This window comes from Rhinolophus hipposideros (genome assembly GCF_964194185.1).
Source record: "Rhinolophus hipposideros genome assembly, chromosome: 19".
Classification (NCBI taxonomy): Eukaryota; Metazoa; Chordata; class Mammalia; order Chiroptera; family Rhinolophidae; genus Rhinolophus; species Rhinolophus hipposideros.
In genome coordinates, this window is record NC_138065.1 from 6,957,599 (window position 1) to 6,980,242 (window position 22,644).

A 22,644-nucleotide genomic window follows, 5' to 3' on the forward strand; every position below is an offset into this window, starting at 1 on the left:
CTCAGTTTTCCCATCAATGGCAGCCTTCTGTTGTGTCTCACCTCCCCTTTGCCCCCCACTGGTTTAGGTGTGCTCCTGGGTGCCCGGTGGGGGTGCCCGGTGGGTACTTGTCTTCCAGAAAAGAGGAAATACATGCAATACTTGTCTTCCAGAAAAGAGGAAATGACACTATCGTAGGTTAGACACACTCTACCGAAGGGCAGAGCTAGTCAAAAGTCAAACTGAATTTATACTGTGAGCTCCCAGTATACTTGTCAATGCCTCTTTAACAGCATATTGTTAAAATAAAATGTCAGGAAATTATCACATAAAATCTACTCAGCACCATAAGGTAAGACGGCTTTCATTTAAGATGGCTTGCATTTTAAGGAGAGTTGAGCAACTTTATGATGGGTTCGTAAAACTAGGGTTTTTTTCAGCACATTTTATTCCAAGGGTATTTTATGATAGATTCAACTAAAATGAGAATACGTTAAAAATTGGGAAAGCATTCTGATAGTTGTAGGTATTGATGTCTGAAAGATGGCTAGCCTTTGCACAGGTAACCTCGGAAGGGATCATCTGAAAATGCCCTACTAGTCTTGGTATATGTCCTTCCCTTCTCTTCCTCTCTCCTGGGGCTACTGAGTGAAGACCAGAGTTCCAGCTCCTGTATTCTCTAAGCTGCATATCGTTAGTATTCATTGCTACTTCACTCGTATCCATATACTGAACCTCCACCCTGTTGATGTTAGAAATAAAAACATGCTTCTTCTTACCATGTGGATTTCACTGGCAGGTGAGGGTAGTAGACTTATAAGGAAAGTAAAATAGAAAACCACCCCAGATGGAGAACAAAGCATTGTAGGTGGCTTGTAGGTAGAAAAAAACTCTCCTAGCCTTGGGAAGGTAGAGAAGACTTCACAAACGTGGTAACCTCTGAACTGGGTCTTAAGAGGTAAGTTGAGATTTGTCAAGTGGAGAGAGGCACACTAAGCAGAGAGAACTGACTGCACAAGGAGTGTGGCTTCTTGGGGGAACTAAGTGTACAATTCACAGAGTGGAGTGGTGGAAGGAAAAGGCTGAAAAGGTAGACTTGGGCCTTATTGACTCAGCAGGGATGGCAGGGTGGAGACCAGCAAAGAAGGTAAAATTGTCAGAACCGTGAGAGAACTTGCAAAATAACTTTGTTGCATAAGTCATCTCTGAAAGGGCATTGGGTTATTTTTTCTGCAGTAGTGTTTTTTTAAAAAACGTTCTCATCAAGATGGAAAATAAAGAAAATCCCTTTCGTGTAACTCAGCTGATGACATTTCAATAGCAGCAGCCTTACCCAGGTAGGTGGGGTTCTGTCTACCCAAACCAGCTCTCTTCTGCTTGGTACATACATTTCTCACTCTTCTTCACTATTTGGTGGTTCAGAAATGAGCATTTGTGGGTCCTTTCTCAGTACCTCTGATGATTTGAGTAATATCAAAACAAAAATCAGTGTTATTTTTCACAAAAATATCAAGAGTTTACCTATTTTGGCAAGCAATTGTGTCACCTGTAGTACCAAGTATTTTATCGTTCAGTATATGTTCAGCATATGGGAATTTGTCATCTAAGTAAATGAAAAATAATGTGCTTCCAAGTTGTACTTTCAAACCATCTAATTGAAATTATTGAAAATGAGAGCAATATTTATTTTATTTTTTTTACTAATTATTTTACCTAATAAAATTTAGTCATAGAGGTGAATTATGTACAACGTTAAAATTTTCCAATCAGAGACGGGAGAGGAGTCTCAAAAACAGAAATAAATTGCATTTAAAATCAATATAGTTGGCGTGTGAGTGCTGATTTTGTGGTGAAGCTGTTGAAAAATTATTATTTTTCGCCCAAAGCATAATTACAAAAATGGAATGTACCCACATAAAAGTATAAAATACATAAAGATAAAATCAGAGTTGAAAATTGCTTGGAAAACAGCGTTAACCACCAAGGGGACATGATAAATACTCATTGGTAAATAAAGTTTTTTGGAGTTCTTGGAAATCAAACTAAATTATAAAAGAGAATCATTATGTTTGGTTTATACATTCCCAACTTGCTTAGTACAAGAATGCGCAAATGCCAAATGAAATAATTGGAATTAGAGGAATGCTACAACTATGCCATGTTGCCTTATAAATGAGATAAGTATTTCTTCAGCTTATTCAACAACATGTGATAAGGCAACTTAATAGCTGCATGAAAAAAATGTCATCAATCTGTGTAAACAATCAGGACAGGAAAGGTTCTCCTAATTAAAGAAATATTCTTGAATTTTATTGGGTACAATGAGACAACTGGCTAAGGAGGGTAGAGTTATTTTACACACACACACACACACACACACACACACACACACACACACAGAATGAGTGCAAATCAGAATTGTGATGTCGCCACGAAGCACGAGTAGAAAATTGAATCTGATGGTGAAGTTTTAGAGGAAGAGCTAAGTGTTCAATTGTGCAAAATTCTAAAGTAAATTAGTATGAGGAATCGAAAATCCTGAAATGCCCCCAACACTTCTCTGACAAGTCTCTGCATCTCCATGCAGACTACCAGTTTTTTCAGAACTCATATAAGAGGCCCAAAGATGTGACATGCAGTAAGCTATGTGGCATGTCAAAGATATGTTGGACGATTTGCTCTCCAACATTATGGGCTGTCACTGAGAGCTTCCAGAGATTATCCAGATAATCTTTCAAACATAAAGAGAGATATGAATTAATGATCAGCTGACTCTGGTTTCCAAATGTGAATTTTACTCTTTTCTTCCGCTAAGTTTATTTAGTTCCTACAAAGCATTATAAGAATTCTTTCTAAAGAGCTTCAAAGAAAAATCACAGATATGCTTACCTAATTTTTAAAAATAGAAGTGCGTTGTTTATTATAGAAAACTTATATCTCAAAACCATTTGAGCTGGGGTAATTATGCCAAAAAACAAAACCCAATCTCTTAAGGTTTCAAATAAAATTTAAAAAAAAAGGCCTTTTGTAGAATAATAGATCATGGCAGTTCAAATAGCGTGTATCGTACTACTTCATCAGAAAAGTGGTACGCAGTCAATATTTTTCACCAAAGGGAATCGTGTTTGCAAGTTTCAATTTTCATTTTTTCTGACTGATTATACAACACAGTGAAAGTTTCAGAGCTACTGTTTAAATGGAAGAAAGAAATAGAGCAAAGCCAACCACATACATAATTTTATGGAATCAATGCAAATATGATTCCAGAACTTTCATTTTCCTAGAACAATACCAGCAAGGACATCCATGCTTACATCCCCTTAGTTACCTTGGCTGCTTGTTTATTTGACGTGATCTACCCTGTAATGCTTCTTGCATCTCAGCACCACTGTCTATGTATGGTTGTGGTTTGGCCAGTCACAATAGCCACCGCCCAGCATGGGCTTCTGCATTTTGGAGAAGCAGCTCAGGGCCTGGCCGGTGACAGATCTTGAAAGATTCGCCATATTAGTGTACTGCATTGGCAAGATGTGTTAGTCCCCCGAGGCTGCCATCACCAAGTGCCACACACTGGATGGCTTCAAACAGCAGAAATGTATTATCTTACAGTTCTGGTGGCTAGGAGTCTGAAGTTGAGGTGTCAGCCTGGTCACGCTCTCCCTGAAGGGGCTCTAGGAAGGAAAGAACCCTTCCTGGACTCTTCCTAGCTCCTGGTGGCTCCCTGCAAACAGTAGCATTCCTAGACTTGTAGCTGCCTCACTCCAGTCTCTGTCTCCATTGTCACATGACTTCTTCCCTCTGTGTCTCTGTGTGTCTTCTCTTATAAAGATAACCACTCACTGGATTTAGGGGCCCACTCTACTCCCGTATGACCTCATCGTAATTGATTCCATCTGCAAAGACCCTGATTCCAAGTAAGGTCACTTTCTGAGTTTCCAGGTTGACATGAATTTGGTGGACGGGACATAGTCAACCCACTACTACACCAAGCAATGGGAATGCGATAAATTGAATCTCACCTAGAATAACGTCAGTTGGTACATTAATATTTTTTTACATTTCAGTCTTTAAATTCTAGATCCTAATGATGACTCCTGTGGTTTTAGTTGAATATGCTACTGGCCCTAGTGCTAGGATGATTAATGAAAAATAGCATGTTATACAATGTTAAATATAAAATGCTAACCCAAAATTTCTCAAGGATTTCTCACTTGCTTCATTAAGGTTCATTTATGGAGATACTTGCCCCTCGTATGTCTAAGTAAGCTCTATATGAGTGAGGTCAGATTATGAAGGGTTTTATACATGAATTTAAAGGGTTTGAACTTGAATTCTATAGGAAAGGAAGAACTCGTAGAGATTATTTTAAAAAGGTGGTTCAGGTGGTGGTATATTGGATATAAAAGTTCGATAGAAGGTAATGAAACAGTTCGATAAACTGTTCGAACTTTTATTGGATATAAAAGTCCGATAGAAGGTAATGAAACAGTAAAGGTGAGATGACTGGGGTTTAGATTACATTGATGGAGGAAGAGGAGCGAGATTGTATTGGGTAATATCCCTGGGAATTTAGCAACCAATTAGATGATATTAATAATTATAGCGAATATTTTTTCCAGCTTTACGGAGATATAATCGACACACAATATTGTGTAAGTTTAAGGTGTTACGACATGATGATTTGATACACGTATATATTGTGAAGGGTTACCACAATAAGGGTGGTTGCCACATTCATCACCTCACATAATTATAATTTTGTGTGGGTGTGGTGAGAACATGTAAGATCAATCATAGCTAATATTTATGGAGCACTTTCTATATGCCGGGCACTATGCTAAGCACTTTTTATGTACTAATTTATTTAATTCTTACAGTAACCCTATGAAGTAGTACAATTAAAATTTTGATGAAACTGAGGCACAAAGTTAGAGATCACATAGCTAGTCGTCAGAGGAGCCAGGATTTTAACCCACAGAAACTGGTGAGGGAAAGGAAGGAATTGGAAGTGACTCTTATGGTTGGGAGACTGAGCAGGTGAAGAGAGGGGTGTTGTGTCAGTAGCCAGCATTGAAAATACAGAAGAGCAGGGGGGAGTTGACAGGAAGTAAATTTAGTTTGGGAGATAGTGTTAAGTTTGAAGAGCTGCTGGTGGGAAATCCAAATGGATATGTCCAATAGATAGTTGATAGTACATACTAGAAATGATATTTGGTGCTAAAACTCATCTTTTCTCGAAAAGAAAATACTGTCGGAAGGTACATATTATGCAGCTACATTAAACATGCAAAATTGATGATACTTCTCCCAGCTTAAAAAAGCAAGAGTGCTTTAAACAGAGGGAAATCTTTGTGATGGTGTATTCTCGTGTCCCCTTTACATTGTTAGGTAGGTAAATAACTATCTCACCTGGAACTTGGACATTTTTCAGCCAAGCAGACAGAGGAGAAGTGAGGAGTTCATTCATTACGATTTGCACCCATCCGATCCTAAGTGAATTTACTTCATTACAAACTCCCCTCACACTCTTCCCCTTTACTCCCTACATTCCTCTCCCGATGCCCCTGCCTTGCTCGAACCCCGGGGTATTCCAGTTCAAGCCCGGCGGTTTATGGGAACTGCTTTTGTTGAAATCATTAAAGAAAGAAAGGCCTGTGAATTCTCCTTCCGAAGCACTGACTGTTTTTCTGTGTCATTTCAGTCTCATTAATCAGCGTTGCAGCAGGTAGACACTGTGCTGTGTGTTTCACTGTCCCCAGCACAGCAGCTCCTGTGTCTCTGCCCCCAGGCCGACGCATTGGGGAAAAAGAGAGGGAAACCATCAATCTTCCTGCTTGCACATGTCAGCAGTGATTCCTTCCCCCTTCCTGTTGGCTGTCTCTCTCACCACCTGTGTTTAGAATTAGCACTGAAGCTGCTGCCCAGATGAATAAGACACTGTCCTTGTCACCTGCCCTGGTACAGACCCCCACTTCTGCATGAAAACAAGAAGCGCAATTATCTTTGTTGGGAGCAGTGCGCGAGAGAGAACCACACATCCCCTTACAAGTTCATCACGACGTAGCATCAAAGCGGATTTTTAAGTCATACATTCTAGAAGGTAGTATCATTAGTTGGATCAGAGGGTGAAAGCGATTTCTTGAGTGCCTGGCACTCATAGTCTCTCTCTCAAGCTGAAGTTGATCTACCCAGGTTCAAATCCTGACTCCACTGTTTACTAGCTGTGCACTACTCACTGAACCCTTGTGTGCCTCAGTTTCCTTTATCTGTAAAACACAGATGGTAGTATTACCTACCTCATAGGATTTTGCATTCATGGCTCTTGCTATAATACTCTGCCCTCGGTAAGTACTGAGTCCATGTTAGCCATTATCATTGTTAACTTCATTGTTCAAATAATCAAACTGAGGTTCAGTGAGGTTAATTTGTGCAAGGTACTAGGAGATGTAGGTGGAATTTGTACCTAGCACTGTCTGATTCCCCAAACTCATGCCCTTTCTATTACTTTATACTATTTTCATTCTAGTTCCATCTAACAAATAACTTCATAGGAGTATGTGAGCTTAAGAAATCCCTTAATTTTATTTATGTCTTTGTTTATCATTATGGAAAATGAAAATAGTAATGACTGACATTCCAGTTAGTATGAGACTCTTACACATGTCAATTACTATTATAATCAGCCATATGCAGGAAAAGTAGACATGTTTTTAAAATTTGGCTAGCGAAAATGTTCATGCCTGTAAAACACGTTGAATAGTACAAAAGTGTCAAAAAGGAAGTTGTCACTCCCATTCCTTGGGGTAACCATTATTAAGTTTGATGTGTATCCTCCTTCCTTGTCCGCATTCATCTGTGTAACAAACGTTTATAAAGAACCACTCTGCTAAGCACTGTTCCTGGGTCTTGAAGGGGATGCTGTTATTCCCACGTTACAGACAAGAAGGTTCTCTGACTTGCATGGAGACACAGAGCTAGTGCCCTGCAGAGCGGGTATTGGGCTCTGCATTCGGGCTCCCAAGTTGGGCCTCTTCAACCCCACTCTGTGCTCTCAGTATTTATATTCTTCTTATCGGCTCCACAGTATTCCATCCCATAAAAATAAAACCATGAATTGATTTACTATTCTCCGAACTGGTAGACATTTAGTTGCTTGCAGTTCATGTGTTATTAAAGAATTGTGTAGGGAAAGCCAGATATCCTTCTGTTCTTGTATGAGCATTTCTGAAAGACAGATTTCTCTACATTGTATGGTTGGGTCAAAATATATAAACACCTAAAATGTTGACCTGGTCAGATAACTTAGGGAGGCTTCCTGCATGCCAGGCACTAAGCAGTTCACCCTAATAAACTTGTCACAGTGCACTGGCCACCCTGTGAGGTAGGTGTATTACTATCCCCACCTTGTAGGTGCTCACGGCCATATAAGTAATAGGGCCACGACTTCAACCTACACAACCTGGACCTAGAGCCTGCTCAACCCTGATTCACAACCACACAAGTTATACTAATCCTATAGTACTGCTTGACGTTGTCACTTTTCTAACTTAGTCTAAAGTTGAGTTAACAATCTGAGCTGACAGAAGGGTCTGAATTGATGCAAATGTTGAAACAACCCTGGGGATTGTATCTGTCAACAGGTTGGAAGATGAGAAAGGGGGCCATGGGTGGCTGGAAAAGGAGACTTCTCCTAGTAGTGGTCAGGACAGCCAAAGAGAGTCTCTTTTGTGTGCGTGTGAACTGTCTTTAGGAAAATAACTTTAAAAAAAATTTTTTCCCTCTGTTTATAATGTAATTGCCTTGTAAGTTTATACTGTGTCTCTCTCAAAGGTTCAGAACCCTAGAGCTAGTCATGGACTTATTTCATATGTTGTATATGAAACTCTCTGGCATCTCAGCTTCACTTAACTGAGGCCTCCAATTCTGAGTCCAGCTTTTCAGTCAACCAACTAAGCCAAACATGAGACCCACCTACTTCAGTGTTGAATTCAGGCTCTCTGGTAGGGATCAGAGGGAGTTAGAAAGTTTGCCGGACAGGGAAATGGGTAGAAAAGAGCATTTTATGCAGAGAAGTTTGTTTTCTATTGATTTCAATTCTGATGTCAAAACGTTCTTACTAGTGAGATTAGTTTCTTGGTGAAGTCCAAGCTACATATGTTTTCTAAATCCCCGAGCCATAAGGATTTATGAATTGGACATTGCCAAGCAAGTCTACCTAACCATGGAAGGTGGCGTGCTTACCTGTTGTCACAGGTGTCTTTTCTCACCAACGTAAAGGGTATAACTACACCTTCATAATCGGCTGACCTTCATGGCTGCAGAGTGTGATATCAGAAGTGCCTGAAGCCAAAGAGACCTCTGACTGTCTCAAGCATTAATAAATCACTGTCTCAAGGATTTTTGTTACCTTAAAATGTAAATTATAAGCAAGTGAACTTACTTTTTGCATTTTTACAGTCTTCTATGTCCATGTGTGTGTGTTTGTTTCCTAGCAGGTTGGCAGCTTTGGAGAATAATTGTGTAGTAGTTGGCTTAGAACATTGGTTTTTCCATCTTGGCTGCACATGAGTATCTTCTGGGGAGCTTTGAAAAATCCCGATGCTCATGCCAAATCCCAAACTGATTAAATCAGAATCCCCGAGGAAGGGGCCCAGGCATCGGTATTTTTTAAAGCTCCCAGGTGAGCACCGTACAGCCAAGATTGAGAACTGTTGGCTTAGACGGTATCTTCTCTTTTTCACTTATATAATGTTTTCATCTGGACCGTATTTTATGTAGTCAAAGTGAATTTTAAGAATAGATATCGGTAGCCCCAAATCCCTTTCAAACTGGAGCGTGCACCAGAATGAGCTGGAAGGCTTGTTAAAGCCCAGATTGCATAACTCTTCTCCTTTCTTCTTCTGGGATAAGCCCGCCCTTGGAATTTCTGAGTCAGGAGGTCTGAGTGGGAGTTGCCTTTCCCACAAGTTCCCTGTTCTGACGATGTTGCTGGTACAGGGGACACACCTGTGAGAACCTCAGCTCTAATGTCTTCTATCTTCCTTCCACCTTCCTTCTCCTCTTTCCTTCCCAATCATGGTTGCCAGAGCAACTGCCTCCAAGGCTGTCCTCGCAATATCAGTGTTAGGGAAGCTAATGGATGCTTGAGGAAGCTTTAGCAGTTTGCTTCCCACCCTTTAAGAAACCATACTGTCTAACTTTAAAAGTCTAGTCTACATGCAGGAGAAACCCTCTCTTCACACTAGATTGCTCCCCTTAAGGCCTTCAGAAGCAGAGCCACCCCTAGATGGAACAGTCTGAAGGCAGGGGATAATGAGCTACGCAAGAAGGACAAGTAAGTAGGTCAGCTCCTCTTGGAGGCTGACAGAGGACAACTGGGAAAGGCATTAAGTGCCACACAGAGTTTGAACTTTAACCCAGAAGAAGAAATGAGAAGAGTTACACATAAGGCTAAGTCCACATTCATGGGATTTGCATTGTTATCCTAGACCTTCTTGTTTGAGAACTTTCTTCTCCTGTGTTTCCCACTACCCTGAGGAAGACATTTTTTAAAAATTTTCAACCAAATGTTGATACTTTGAGGATATCTTGAATCAAGTGGATTTCAAACCTGTGCTTTAGGAAGCCCCTCAGAGCCTGTCTACTGGGCTCCCTCCCTAACGCTCCCATTAGCCATTCACCTACCAAGCTTTTCTTTGGACTGTTCTACATATTGGGCAGATCTAATAAGAATACATTATATTTGGAAAAGAGTACGTAACTAAAAACGTTTTAAAACAGGTGTAATCTAATCTTCACACATTTAGTAACAGTCTGAGGATTTTGGTGTGCGTAGCTGGCAAAAGAATAAATGTTCTCAGACAATCAGCTGAAGATGGAACATCAGACAGGCCCTGATGTGGATATGTGGCCAGTGACCACCGTTGGGAGGCTAAGCCTTTAGCTGGCCACACGAGGTAATGATAAAATCAAATCTTCCCGAGATAATCTCTCAACACTTTAAGATCAATCTTCAAATTTTCTTATGAGGAAAAACTAGTATTGCCTTAAGCATTTCAGGTCATTCTTTATACTTTTGAAATGTTAGTACTTCTTGATCTCTTGTCTGTATTTACTATTCCATACAATATAAAATAAATTATGCAGCAGTGTTTAAGATGTTTATGTCAAGAATTGGACCCTCGCTGATTTGGTTATAATTATTTATGTCATGTTTCGAAAATATATTAATTGAGTTTTAATCACCTTTCCAATAAAAGCTAAAGGGACTTGCCAGTTTATTCTGTGCTTACATAGAACCTTTGCATTTAAACGCAGCTTGAGCTGCCCTGAGCTGCCATCTTTCCTGGGGGGCAGAGTCTCCAGATTTTGTATGTATCATCGCTGTGTGATAGGGAGAGATTCACTGAAGTGCTGTTTGACACGTAAGAAAGAAAACAAAAGAAAGACCTGAAGGAAATCAGTCCAAAGAGATGTTCGAGGTACAAAAGAAATAGCTCCAGAAGAAAGCGACATGCTAGATGTACAAAACTAGGGACGAGCGTTATGTGGCCTGGTGGGCAGAGCTCTGGAGTTCTGAATTGTGGTCCAGCTGTAGCACCAGCTGTGTGCCCTTAGCCTTTTGGCAAATATCTCTGCAGCATACTTCCCCGTTCTGAGAAGTGTGTGTGTGTGTGTGTGTGTGTGTGTGTGTGTGTGTGGCGAGGAGCTGTTGGTGGGAGTGAGGATTCTTCAAGGCCAGGCCCACCCTGAAGTCAAGAAGTTTTAAATGGGATGCAGTCCAGTGTGAAGGAAGGAGACAGAACTGGTGAGAGCTTGGACCCAGACCTGCCCCTGCTGCCCGTGACCTCGTGCAGGTTATTGAACCTTGCGGTGTCCTTCCCTGGAAAGCGAGGCCAGTAATTCCTACCTCCATCAAACGAGATGGGGAACGTACAAGTGCCAGGGAATATTTCTGATAGCAAATGTTCATGACACGAAGGAAAATACATCTGCAAAAGCCTTCCATCATCTGATGAAAGGAGAGTACAGGGCACGTAGGGAAAACAGACGCATAGCTCTTAAAACGTGGCGGTGTCTCCAAAAAGTCTGTAGAAAGCTTTTTAAAAATCACATGATGACGTAGATGCCTGATCGCTGCGCTGTACACCTGAAGCTGAAGCTGAACAATAATGACTGTCAACTACAAGTTTATAGATATATATATATCTATACAACATACATATATATTATATATATATAGTTACAAGAAGCGGAGTTCAGCATTAGGAATAGAGACAGTGGAAATGTAATGGCTGTGTGTGAAATCAGAGGGGTAGTAGATGGGGAGGGGGGGTTATCACTATGTGAGGGATATAAATGTCTACTATATTGTTTTGTACACCTGAAACCAATAAAAAAAAAATAAAACAAACCAAAAAAATCACATGTATTCCTTTTAAACTCATTCACTAGCCTAATAATATGTACTAAGGTGCTTGTCATCTATGCCCTTAAGGAAATCACCGTCTAACGGGTTAGTCACACCTCCTCCTCCCTTTTTTTTAGAAATAATTTTTCCTTCAGTTTTAATTGTTGGCGTGCATGTTGTTGCTTGTTTGGGGGATGATATAAGACCTGCTTTCTCCTACATTGAATTAATATTTACTATATTGATTCCCCGGTCTGAGCATCTGTTTTCATTTCCAAGCAGAAACAGACCCATTTTTCTTGGTGCTGAGTCAGCATTTTCTTGGCAGGCCCAGGGATCTCCGTACTTTCTGGAAGAAAGAGCTGACTGCGGCAGAACAATGCTGAGCTGTGGCCAAGGAAAGCTTCAGAGAAGCACCTGGGTCCTCCCCGTCGGGGGCTAAAGTGCTATTTTTCTATGCCAGGTCTCCTCTGTTTCAGCTCTAAAATCACTGATTGCTCGTCCAGGCATTTTCAAGAAAACAAAGATGTATTCAAACCTAGCGTTGAATTAGTCGGGTGTCATCTGACCGAATTGAGAAACAGTAACAGGGAGCCGCGGAGAGTCCTGTGTTGTTTTTTTTAAATTGGGGAATATTGGGGAACAGTGTGTTTTTCCAGGACCCATCAGCTCCATGTCAAGTCATTGTTTCCAGTCTAGTTGTGGAGGGCACAGCTCACTGGTCCGTATGGGAATCGAACCGGCGACCTTGGTCTTATGAGCACTGCGCTCTAACCACTGAGCCAATCGGCCACCCAAGCAAAGTGTTAAGGTGCATTTTTTTTTTTATTATGTACAATTAGAAGAATAAACAGACTTATGGAAAGAGATTTTCATCCTAATTAGTTGATAGTGTTGTTGATTACTTTTTTATCACGATCTGTGATAACCTGTCATTCATGGAACCAATCGGACATAGTGGTTGGTTGTGTAGCCAAGTTTTTGGTGTACCTTTGACTATAATTAAAACAGGTGTGACGAATGAACAATTGATGCTACAGCTGGACACAAGCAGGACTTTGTAATAAGAGTCTTGAGATCTCTCGTTGAAGTCCTTGGTTCCCACCGCCATACCAAAGTTGAAAGTGTTTCAAAGCTCGTTGGCAGCCTTCTTTTAATGTACTTTACTCACTATGAATTAAAGACAGGAGCTCTCTTTTGTTACACACAAAAATTATCTTTTGCCATAATTCGCAGCTTAGGATTTTTGAATTGCTTTTGGGTATAGTCATTAAAATTAAGAACATTAGGACTTTTGCATATTCTCAAGGAAGAGTTTTATCTACATCCATCAGATGAACAAGTATGTTCTCCCTTTGGTTCGAACACCCACCCTGCTTCTGGAACATTTCAAATCCCAGGGCTGGAGTTGCTCATTGGTAATGCTGATTCTGTTACAAAATGAGCCGATGAAAGTACTGATTAGAAGTGGCATGTGTTAAGGAAATGTACCTGAAATAGAAACGAAGCTCTGTTTTGTAAAAATGTTCCTTTTTTATCCTGTGTACAGTGTGATGGGCTTGTAGGTTGATGCTGCAGGCTTACCATGAGGGAATGCCTGTGGGCTAGTCTTAAAGCTGTTTTCTTTGTGGTTTGCCTCCTGTCCACTGGGAAGCCATACTCCTTTCATTTTCATTTTTTCCCAACTCTAGTGCTTTTGAACACAGAACCCCCATCCTCCCGCCACCCTCACTCCGCATTCCAGCCCCATGATTTCATGGTACCAGGAGTATCTCCCCTGCCACGCCGTCAGGCTGCCTGCTGACTCTTGCAGGGGGAACAGAGAGGAACATAAACTCAGCGCAGAAGAGCAGGACGCACTCTGTATATTTTCAAGGCCAGGAATCCAGTTCTCATTTAGAGGCTGTATTTTTTTAATGGCTCCTTGAACACTGAACAAAACATTTCTTGTTGCTCTTATTTCTTGCTAACATTATTCCCTCTGCATAGACGTATAGAATCACAGAAACTAGAGAATGCAAAAGATGTTATTAGATCATGTTTAGTCCATTCCCACTGGTCGCAATTCTTGTTTCCCACAGTCTGCCCTCTATTGCTTTTCTCTTCTAGTTTTCTCAAGAATTAGTTCCTCCATTTCTCCTGGGGAATAATTCCTTAGTTTGATCATGGAGGGATTGATGTGGAAATATTCATATTACTTTTTTCAACTTGATATTCCATCATAACCCTTCTTCATATTCTTGATTAATATTCTATGATATTCTTCATAACCCTTTACTTTTGCATAAACAGCCCCTCTTCATCCTAGGTGAATTATTTCTGGATTTTTTTGTCTCTTCCATTTATTAAGTTCAGAGCTTGTTTTTCTGCTTTGCTTTCTCTCTTCATCAACAGTCCCTAAAGCCCATTAATCATGCTTTACCTCACTGAAAGCTCCTTTGCTTATTCCCATATCAGGAATCCAGAGCTGGTTAAGGTCCCAAAGTACTGGACAAAGCCTCACTGAGAGGTACTTTTCTGTGCTAAGTTCTCTTCCTCTCTCCTCTCTCTCTTTCCCTCTTTCCCTCCCTCCCAGCCTCAGTTCTCAACTACAAACTATTTTTCAAATAAGGCTCTAAATTATGCTTTGGGGAGTTAGTCATTTGAAGGCTCTGTGTGTGTGTGTGTGTGTGTGTGTGTGTGGTTTCAAGTAGTAAGATTATATTTGTTCTCAGTTACTTAAAAGATATTTTTCATAACCTCAGAATCACAAATCTTTTAGGTCTCCTGAGTGCTTAGATTAAGTGCTATTCTGGACCATGGAATTATGATGTAAAACTGTTCTTTAGTGCTATTATCTCAGAAGCAGAGAGGAAAACAAGCAGGTATGGGGAAAACAGACCATATTTGTAGGATTTGGAATTCCTGCGGAAAAGGAAGGGCAAAATTTAAGTCACTTTGGCACTCACATATCTAAAGTAGATTAGCTCTTAGGAGCTAGTGTTAGGTATAAAGAGGACTTTTTAATATCACTCTTTTAAAATTTCAACTTTATTGAGGTATAACTGACAAATAAAATTGTTTAAAGTGAACACTGGTGATTTGATATGCATTGTGAAAGGATTCCCCTCATCTAGTTAACCCATCTTCTCACATATTGAATTATTTCTTGATGAGAGCATTTAAGTTCTAGTCTTTTAACAAATTTCTGTTATACAGTACAGCGTTACCAACTATGGTTACTATGTTTCACATTAGACCCTCACGTGCTATATGATTTCCTGGACTGGAGGATCCAATATTATAAAGATGTCAATTCCCCTCAAAGCAATCTATAAACTCAATGTAATCTCAATCAAAAACCCCAATCATTTTTTTTTCCTCTTGGAATTTGACAAGATGATTCTAAAATGTATTGAGATCTGTAAAGGTCCAAGGATGGGTAAGATACTGTTGAAGAAGGTAGAAAGATTTTCTCCACCAGGCCCCAAGATTTATTCAAAAGGCAATTGTGGTCTTATATTTGCGCAGAGATAGACAAATAGGTCAGTGGACCGATGGGACAGAGTAGAAAGACCAGATGCAGACCCAAACATACAGAGATACTTGATTTATGACAGATGTGACATTCCAGTGCAGTGGGGAAAGACAATCTTTTCAATAAGTGGTGCCGGAACCATTAGGTATCTATATAGGAAAAAAAGAAAAGAAAAAAAGAAATTGGGTGCCTACCTCACGCCATATGCCAATAAGTCCAAATGGATACAGACTTAAGTGTGAAAGGTAAAAAGCATACACACACATATATATGCTTTACATAAGTAGATACGTATAAACATACATAGCATGACCTCAGGGTATTAAAAGATTTCTCCTATGACATAAAAATCTACAGTCAAAAATGATACACTTGGTAAAATAAGGAACATCTCTTCAAAGAAGACAGCCACACAGTGAGAGAATATATGGAACACACCTATACTTGACAAAATATTAGTATCCAGAATATAAAGGAGTTCTTAAGTCAGTAAAAAGACAATTCAATCTGAGAGAAATAGGCCAAATAGCTTGAATAGGCTCCCCACGAAGAGGAAATAAAAAGTGCCAATAACCATAAGAATTCTCAACTTCAATTAATAATCAGAGAAATGCAATTAAACCATAATGAGATTCTACCTCATGTCCACCCAGATTAGCTACAACTAAAAATGCTGGCAAAGTGTTGAGGCTGTGGAGCAATGGGAATTGGTAGTAGAAAGTGCAAATTGTTACATTTTTAAAAATACATTGGTACAGTGTAGTTATAGTTGAAGATATATATGCATATTTTATGGCTCAGCAATTCTACTCTTAGGTGTATACACTAGAGAAACTTGCCACACAGTTACACAAAGATACATGTATTAGAATGTTCTCTTTATCCCTGTAACTTTTATGTGTGTGTGCAAATTTTCAAACCTACAGCAAAGTTGCAAAATTAGTGCAATGAATGTAGTAAGTTCTTAATAGAGGGTGGCTATGCAAAAAGAGCATACAGTGGTAGCTAGCAGAAAGAGCATACAAGGGCTTTGAAGCCAGCGATACCTGGCTTGAAGTCCTAATTCCACCACTTACTAGCTGTGTGACCATGGGCAACCTATTAATATCTGTGAGCCTCAGTTTTCTCATCTGTAAATTAGAGGTAATTATATGCCTACCATATTGAGTATTGTAAAGACTATATTCATTAATGTATATAAAGCACTGAGCATAAATGCCTGCAACATAGTATAATAGTTATCCAGTAAGTTATGGCTGTGATTATTAATATCTTTATTGGTGTTAAAAATCATAATGATACATTTGATTTATTTTACAATCTTTTATTTACTGCGCATTTACTGATATATATTCACTTTTGGTTCCTCACTATAGAATGCAAAATCACTAAAGGGGAAAATTGCATTTTTTTCACCCTGTATTATATTTTTTTCTTCTCATTTCCTGTTATAACGTCAATATTAGAAAGTATAAGCCAGGGGGGGAAAATGACCATGACAACAATGTTTTTATAATTTAGAAAATTACACAGAATAAAAAAACTCCTTTTGCTGTACTAAAAAAATCAAGTATGATTTATCAAAAGTAAAAGGAAACTAAAGACGAAAAAGTTCAATATTCTATCAAGAAGTAATATTAGAATTAGAGTATAGATTTCCAAATTTCTAGCCCAATATCTGCACACTTAATTATACTAATTTATATAACTAATTACACTTCATTAATGTACACACTTTATTATATAATATTGCTAATATATCAGCAATTAGTTGTAAAGAAAACCCAATTAAGTAAATAGTAGCTTTTACCCCTAATACTATGGCCTTCGTTGGCCATAATATTATGGCAAAATGAATGAAATTACATGAAAAATCCTTGAGGCCTCTTTAATCACCAATGAAATTTGATTCTGTGTCTGAAGTCTTTGTCACTGACCCCCAGACCCACAGTCATCTTTTCCTCTTGGGAACTCCTGCCTGTCCCCCACTATTTCTATCTTTCCAGACTGGTCAAGGTCATGTTGCCACATTGTATTTCCTTATCTTTTCATAAACATATCCTCTGTGTCCAATCAGATTGTATTCTCTGGGGGATGCAGACCTTTCTTTGTGCGTTTGTATTTGGAAGTTTTTGAGTGGGGAAAAAAAACTCCCACATCTTACATATCATTTTCTGTCCCTGCTCCGTGACAGAGTAGGCACAAAATAAATGCAGACTGCAATTTAAAAAAATACTAGGACGAGCCGTCATAGTGATGGTGACATGAACATAGGATTCGTGGATTCTGCCTCAAAAGCAACTTGGTTTGTTTTCCTCTGTTCCAGAACGATGGCGTGAAGCGCGTGTTCTCTGGCATTCAGCCCACCGGGATCCCCCACCTCGGCAATTACCTGGGTGCCATCGAGAGCTGGGTGAGACTGCAGAGCGAGCACGGCTCGGTGCTCTACAGCATCGTTGACCTACACTCCATCACTGTCCCGCAAGACCCGGCCGTCCTTCGGCGGAGCATCTGGGACATGACCGCTGCACTTCTTGCCTGTGGCATAAACCCAGAGAAGAGCATCCTTTTCCAACAATCTCAGGTCAGCTTCTCAGATTAGAACCAAGAAAACGTTCACTTTCAGAATATTTGAGGGAAATTTTGAATGGCCTATAAAGCTCCTCGTAGTGATTTTTTTTTTTAAATGTGTTCGAGGATGACTTCATCAGATGTGACTTCATCAGATGTCATTTTAATGTTTCCCCTGTATTTGTATCATTAAGTACCCTTATAGTGCAGCAGTGTTTTTCAACGTTTCCTCCACTCTACTTGGTACATTTATAGTGCTTCATATACCAAAAAGTGGCGTCTCATTCGTACTTCCAATCCTGGAATCGTTTTCTACACTGGGTTGCATTCAAATGGATGACTTCATGTTGTTGCCTAATCTCCCAGGGATCAAAGAATTCAGCGACCAGTGGTTTTACATAACTCCGATGTTGCTTTATTGGGTATTGCATTTGGAAGGCCTGTTGGATGAGCCCCACTGTTCATTCTTTGTGTAATAGCTTTTGAGAAGCTTTGAGAGGACTAGCTAGGAAATTGGAAGGCAATGTCCAGTGTCTTGAGTCCAAGCCAAGAAAGGCTTCAGAACAAAGCCAAAATATTTGACTCATATCTTTACTATGTTTGAATCAGTTTACTCTTGGACAGGCTGATACCTTGGACTAGAGACAGGGTCCTTAAGAGATTCCCTAGCAAAGAAGATGAAAAGGGTAATTGGATCATACCCTCATCACATAGCTGCTTTAACCTTGTGACAAAGCCCTAGTCGAGGAATTGGTATGTTATACGTGTTTTCGCACATGTTACCAAGTATACATGTGTGGTGTGTGGTATACATGTGTCTATCTCTTCCTTGATCATAAATTTCTGATAATGATTGGTTTTATGTATTTTTTTATCACCCATGGAAATTAATGTAATGATTCACACAGAGCAACCATTTAAAAAAAAAATGAAATGAAAAGAGTATCTCCACAAAATAAATGCAGTTATCAAGTTAAACTTACTGCCAGCTTGGAGATATAAATTTGATAATATATTAAAATCTAATCATTAAAATCACCATAAAGGCACATTACTTCAATTTCCTTCCTTACAGATGGTCAGAAAGCCTTGACTTATACACATAACTTTTCAAATTCAATCTTGGACCGATCTAATGGTTATAAAAGTACTTATGTTGAACAAAACCTGCCTCCCTATAATTTCCATCCATTCATTTAACTACTTCTCTCAAAAATACATAACGAATCCACTCTGTCTTCCATGTGACTGCTCTTTAAATACTCAGAGACATTTATTTTGCAACATCCTTACCCTACAGGTCCTTTACCCATAGGTCTCACCTTCTTCAAACTAGATCTCTCACCCTTTTGGTTGTCCTACCTCAGAAGCACGCTTACCTTCTCTCTGAAAGGAATTTACCTCTCAGATTTCATGAAACAATGTTTATCCCAATTGCTCACATCCGTCTCCAACAATACTGGTCATCATCAGAGCCACTTTTTGAGTCGCCTGATACATTTTCCAGGGTACATCATCTTCACTCCCCCTAACTTGTTTTTGATACCAACTCTCTTTGGATCCTTATGTTATACAGTGTTTCTAAAAATTGTATTCCCAGTACCTATTTCCATACTTCTTGTAGATGAAAATGTCTAATCCCTGTAAAGTAAGCACTGGCCAGATTGCTTTTCGAAGTGACCTTTGAAATTAAAGGCTTCTTTACAACCACTTCCAATACTTGCACATTGAGCTCATACCCCCTGGGATGGTTACCAGATTATACATTTTTTTCTCCTTTGTAAAGGATTTTTGGCAGCAACCTCCAGATGCATCTAATGTTTGCAATAATTGTGGTATCTTCCACCTGGTACTTTGTTGTTCAAAATAGCAATTGAAAGAGGAACACACAATATGAGAGACTTTGTAAGAACTGCCTCGTAAGTGAGGGATAATAAAATTCACCTTCTCTTTGATTTTTTTTTAGGGTTTGTAATGAGCTCATCGGTTCCCCGAGTGGTTGTGGGTCTAGGTCAGAGGGCAGAGGTAACTGGTGTTGACTGTTTCCTCAGTGGCCTTAGTACAACTCAGAACTATCTTACAATTTCACTCCTCCCACCCCTGCCTTCATCTCCCTTGGGCATAATTTGATAGCTGGCCAGTAAAATCTGAGGGAAGTGCTGGATAGCCCACGTTCCACAACTTGTCCCAGAAAGACTTCCTCAGGTATCTTTCTGGCCTGAAGGCATGCTTGGTCTGGGCCATTTATTTCTCAACCGGGGCACCCAACCTTATTACAACTCAATGGACAGACTGCATATTGTATCGGGTCCTCTTTCCTTTTTAAAATATTTAATAATGAAAATTTTGAATATACCAGGGGTGCCAAAAAAATGTATACACGTGGACACTTTGGTCAGTGTTGCTCAAGCAGTAGTTTGCCATCATCAGAAGTGTCTGGACCCTTTGAGCACCTCTTGTAACTGCAGAAGTCAAACATGACTTGTATTCATCTTTTTGTTATCGGTATATATTGAGTATTACAATTTTAATAGTTTTTCCTTTCTTAAAATGTGTATACATTTTTTTGGTACCCTCTGTATATAGAAGAAGAGTAAGGAGAATAGTGTACTGTACCCCCCTCACTGACTAACATTTTGTGATTTGTGTCATTGATGTTTCCTTGTTGAAGTATTTTAAAGCAGATACCACACATCATGGCATTTCATCCCCCAAATGTTTCAGTGTGCCTTTCTATAAACTAAGGAAATTTTCTTACATAACCACACTTAACAAAGTTAATGATAATTCCAAATTATCATCTAATACGCAGGCCATATTCAAATTATGCTGATTCTCCCAAAATGTCTTTTATTGTTGACTTGTTTGAATGATGAGCCAATCAAGGTCCACACATTATATTATGGATCTTAAGTCTCTCTCTCTTTTTTTAAAAATGCCATTTGATTAGATTGATAAAGTTGTATTTCCCATAAAGTTAATTTTTTGGCACTCAAAAAAAATGAAAACTTTGATTTTTTTATACTCTTCCTTTTTTTCATGCCTTTGATATGTTTATCAGGTTTTCTTTTCTTTGCTATAAAATTAGCTCATTTGAACGTAACAATAAGCCTTAATTTTTTTGCTGCTTTCTCTTTGTTGCACTAATCTGTTAGCTGATATTTAGTGGCTATATACTTGCATACCATAAAACCATTTTTAATAGTTTCAATAGAATTGTGGTTGCCTAATGCCCACAGACTGCCTAGAAAGGAGAGCCTAAACATCCTTCCTTTATAAAGGCCATAAAGCTTTGAGTTGTTCACGGAGGAGGATGGGAAGTTTTCCTTATGCTTTATCTTGAAACTGAAGGCATATCTTGAGTTTTGCTTCTCAGAACCATTCTCAAGTACAAGTATAATCAAGTAAGCTAGTCTCCCCCAACCAGTTACTATTTTAAACACTTGGCCCGTATTTACAGTGTTCTAAGAAGTGAAAGAATCATTATGGTGTTTGTATTTTATGTTTTGCAATACAAAAATCCAGAATTAACCGTTTTGGTCAACTTGTGGAGTCTCTAAAAGATGGGGACTGAAAATGCTCAGCATTTTTAGATCTGGTAAAAACATTGACAGTCACGTTTATTAGAAAACTCATCTTTTGAAATGTGTAAGATTTACCAAGCGTTTTAATGTATATGACCTCTCTTTTAAGCCGCCAAACAGTGCATGAATTAGGCATTACTATTCGTTCACAGATTAATACATTAAAGTATGAAGAAATTAAGTAAATTAGAAAATGTATTTAGAACCATCTCTGAGGGATACCTGGTATTAGCTACTTGAGGTCATATAGCTTTTAGGTGGCAAATCCAGGACTCTTTTTCTTCCTAAGGCACCACTTTAGGAAAATATATTCATGGGACAGAAACCTATTCTGCCCCCACCATGCCTTTGCTTCAGGAGCTGGTGGCAGAGGAGCAGTGGAAAGCCAGAGCTGATCTCAAGGACTCATTATTTCTTGTCTGGACAGTTAAATTACCCTTTCACTCCTGCGTCAGTCTCAAAAATGCATAGCCCATTCACCACACACTAGCCGCGCTCTACTTTCTGCTTAAAATACGTAGGCACCTCTCTGATCCCCTCAGGGTGAAAATCTCAACTCAGCTTATAGAAAGCCCTTACAGAATGAGGACCCTGGGAACATCAAGCCAGTGTTTCTTCTATTTCATCACGTTTTAACATCATCAGGTTACTGTGTGTTCAGATGAGCTGATTCACTTTTACCAATAACTCTTTTAAAGCAGAAATTGGAGGGTTTTTTGTTGTTGTCGTTGTTGTGCTTTCAGAAAATTTGATAAATCAATGCTGATAAAACAGGTAATTTAGAGACCCGCTGTTTACATTTTCACAAGATTTTTTGTTAGTTCCTTTATGTTGGGAATTTTGTAGTGCATTTAATTGACCATTAAATATGTAATGGAAAGGATTTTAGAAAACAATTAAAGTGTTGGGAGCCAATGCCAGTTAAAATTAGTTATGCCTGCATTCCCCTCCACACACATTCCCACACACACACAGTTATGTACAAGTAAAATTAAGAATTTTTGAAATTGAGAAAAAAGACTTTGTTTTGTGTAGTATGCTCTTTTCATGATATCCATTGTATTAAGCAAAGTTCTTAGAGCTAAATATAAAGACTAGTTCCCCATCAGACATCCTGTTACAGATAATTTCTAAGTTACCTGTTTTATACGTTAAGAATTGATTTATCCAATTTTCTGAAAACAAAACAACCAGAAAACCCTCCAATTTTTGCTTTAAAGAGTTATTGGTAAAAGTTAATCAGATCATCTGAACACAAAATAACCTGATCATGGTATAAATACATCAGAGTAAGTTCTAGTAATCATTTGAAGTACGGAAAGAATTTAGCTATGTTATAATGCTGATTTTTACCAATAATTTTCATCTCCAATCCTTCGCATTCTTTCTCAGCAGTCTGACTGGAACAATTTAGGCTTATTGAAGATTTTTCTCATTATTTTCTTTTTCTTTCTCTCCCACTGGCCTCTAGTCATGGTGCTTCCCCTAAAATATGTTTGCCATATGTGGGGAATTTAACAGAGCTTCTCCTCTGAAAGGTGTGTGTGTGTGTGTGTGTGTGTGTGTGTGTGTATGACAGAGAG

The 22,644-nt window shown here is 39.1% G+C and overlaps 1 protein-coding gene across 1 annotated transcript in view; it reads left to right on the forward strand.

Moving 5' to 3' along the window:
* Nucleotides 1-22,644, forward strand: part of WARS2 (tryptophanyl tRNA synthetase 2, mitochondrial) — a 75,738-nt gene that overhangs the window by 21,725 nt on the left and 31,369 nt on the right. The window contains exon 2 of the mRNA XM_081025313.1: nucleotides 17,233-17,490. Within this exon, the coding sequence (XP_080881439.1) occupies nucleotides 17,233-17,490 (258 nt within the window). The remainder of the gene's footprint in view (nucleotides 1-17,232; nucleotides 17,491-22,644) is intronic.